Here is a 1,476-nt window from a genome sequence, read left to right as displayed (position 1 = left end):
GTCCTGGAACTCACTCTGTAGTCCAGGCTGGCCTCGAACTCAGAAATCCACCTGCCTCTGCCTCCCAACTGCTGTGATTAAAGGCATGCGCCACCACTGCCTGGCTTGGAAAGCTTGTCCAAGGAGACCAGGGCCTACTTAGCCACTCTTTCTGGTTAACACAGCCGCCATGTCATGGCCCTGTTGCAGACCCCACCACATATCTGCCACTTCCGCACTGCCCAGTACATCTCACTACAGAGTCCCTATACATACCGCGTTTGCTTCTTTGCATGTCCACACAGCGGTCATTCATAAGTTGCACAGAACCCAGGTTTTTCACATCTTCATTCACACAGAGATTCTGTAAGGCAGGAGAAGAGGGAAGGCAGTGGCTTTCGTTCACACTGGGTAAACCTCTACCACCAAGCTTACCCTCAGTCAACTCTAAATACTGCCTCATCTTGACCCTTACTTACAGAATGGACCATTAATATAAAATCTGACACTAAATTGCTCTAATGCCTTCCAGAAAGAAATTTTTGTTTGTGCCTAAGCTATACCACACAAAACTCATCACCTCTCCTGAGACTGAACCTGTTCTCTTCAAGCAGGATGACCCACTGTGTTTGTATCAGCCAGTGGTGATTACTTGTTTATGTGTGTGGGTATTCTGTCTGCATGTCTGACTGTGCACCATGTGCGTATCTGGCACATGCACCAGGAGGCCAGAAGAAAGCATAAGATGCCCTGGAAGCAGAGTTAGAGGTGCTTGTGAGCTGCCGTGCAGATGCTGGAAACTGAACCTAGGTCCTCTGAAGAGCAGAGCGGCCAGTGTTCTTAGCTCCTGGCCCATCTCTCCAGCTCAAGTCTATATTTTTTTCAAGCTGGCTTCTTTGAAGTCCATTTGTGTATGAGTTTTTTAGAGTTTTGTTTAGTTAGTTGGTTTGAGGGTTTTGTTTTTTGTATTTGTTTTGAGAAAGAGTCTCACTATATAGACCAGGATAGCCTCAAACTCAAAAGATTCTCCTGCCTCTGTATCCCATGTGCTGGGACTAAAGGCGTACACCACCACACCGACTTATATGAAAGTTTTTTAAATGTGCTGATAATCCAAAGGGTGAGTTTTCTGTGGTTTTTTTTTTTTTTTTCAGGAAATCTCTGCAATTTATTGAATAAAATATATTGTCCTTTGTTGTGGTCTCTGGGCCTGGATAAGAGAAACAGAAACCACAGGAGTACAGCATTTTTTATTTTTTATTTATTTTTGAGATTGAAATACATTTCTTTTTCTCCTTCCCTTTCTCCCCTCCAAACACTCCTTACTGTCTGTCTTTCAAACTCACAGCCTCTTTTTTTCATTGCTATATGTCTCTATATATGTATATGTGCATACACATGATCTTCCTAACTAACTTCAGCCTGCTCAGTCTCTATCATGGTCCTGGTAGGATGTTGTCAGGACTGACCCTGTGGTCTTGGATGAGCAATGGTGTC

General features: G+C 44.0%; 1 protein-coding gene across 3 annotated transcripts in view; it reads right to left on the bottom strand.

The window, feature by feature from the left end:
• The window catches only part of Ddx11 (DEAD/H-box helicase 11), a 31,027-nt gene that overhangs the window by 17,254 nt on the left and 12,297 nt on the right, over positions 1-1,476 (bottom strand). For all 3 annotated transcript variants that reach the window (XM_031368620.1, XM_031368618.1, XM_031368619.1), the window contains exon 8: positions 256-343. In XM_031368620.1, the coding sequence (XP_031224480.1) occupies positions 256-343 (88 nt within the window). The remainder of the gene's footprint in view (positions 1-255; positions 344-1,476) is intronic.

The sequence above is a fragment of the Mastomys coucha genome, unplaced genomic scaffold (genome assembly GCF_008632895.1).
Source record: "Mastomys coucha isolate ucsf_1 unplaced genomic scaffold, UCSF_Mcou_1 pScaffold14, whole genome shotgun sequence".
Taxonomy (NCBI): domain Eukaryota; kingdom Metazoa; phylum Chordata; class Mammalia; order Rodentia; family Muridae; genus Mastomys; species Mastomys coucha.
The sequence above is the reverse complement of the archived record's forward strand: the minus strand, read 5'-3'. Positions and strand labels throughout refer to the sequence as shown.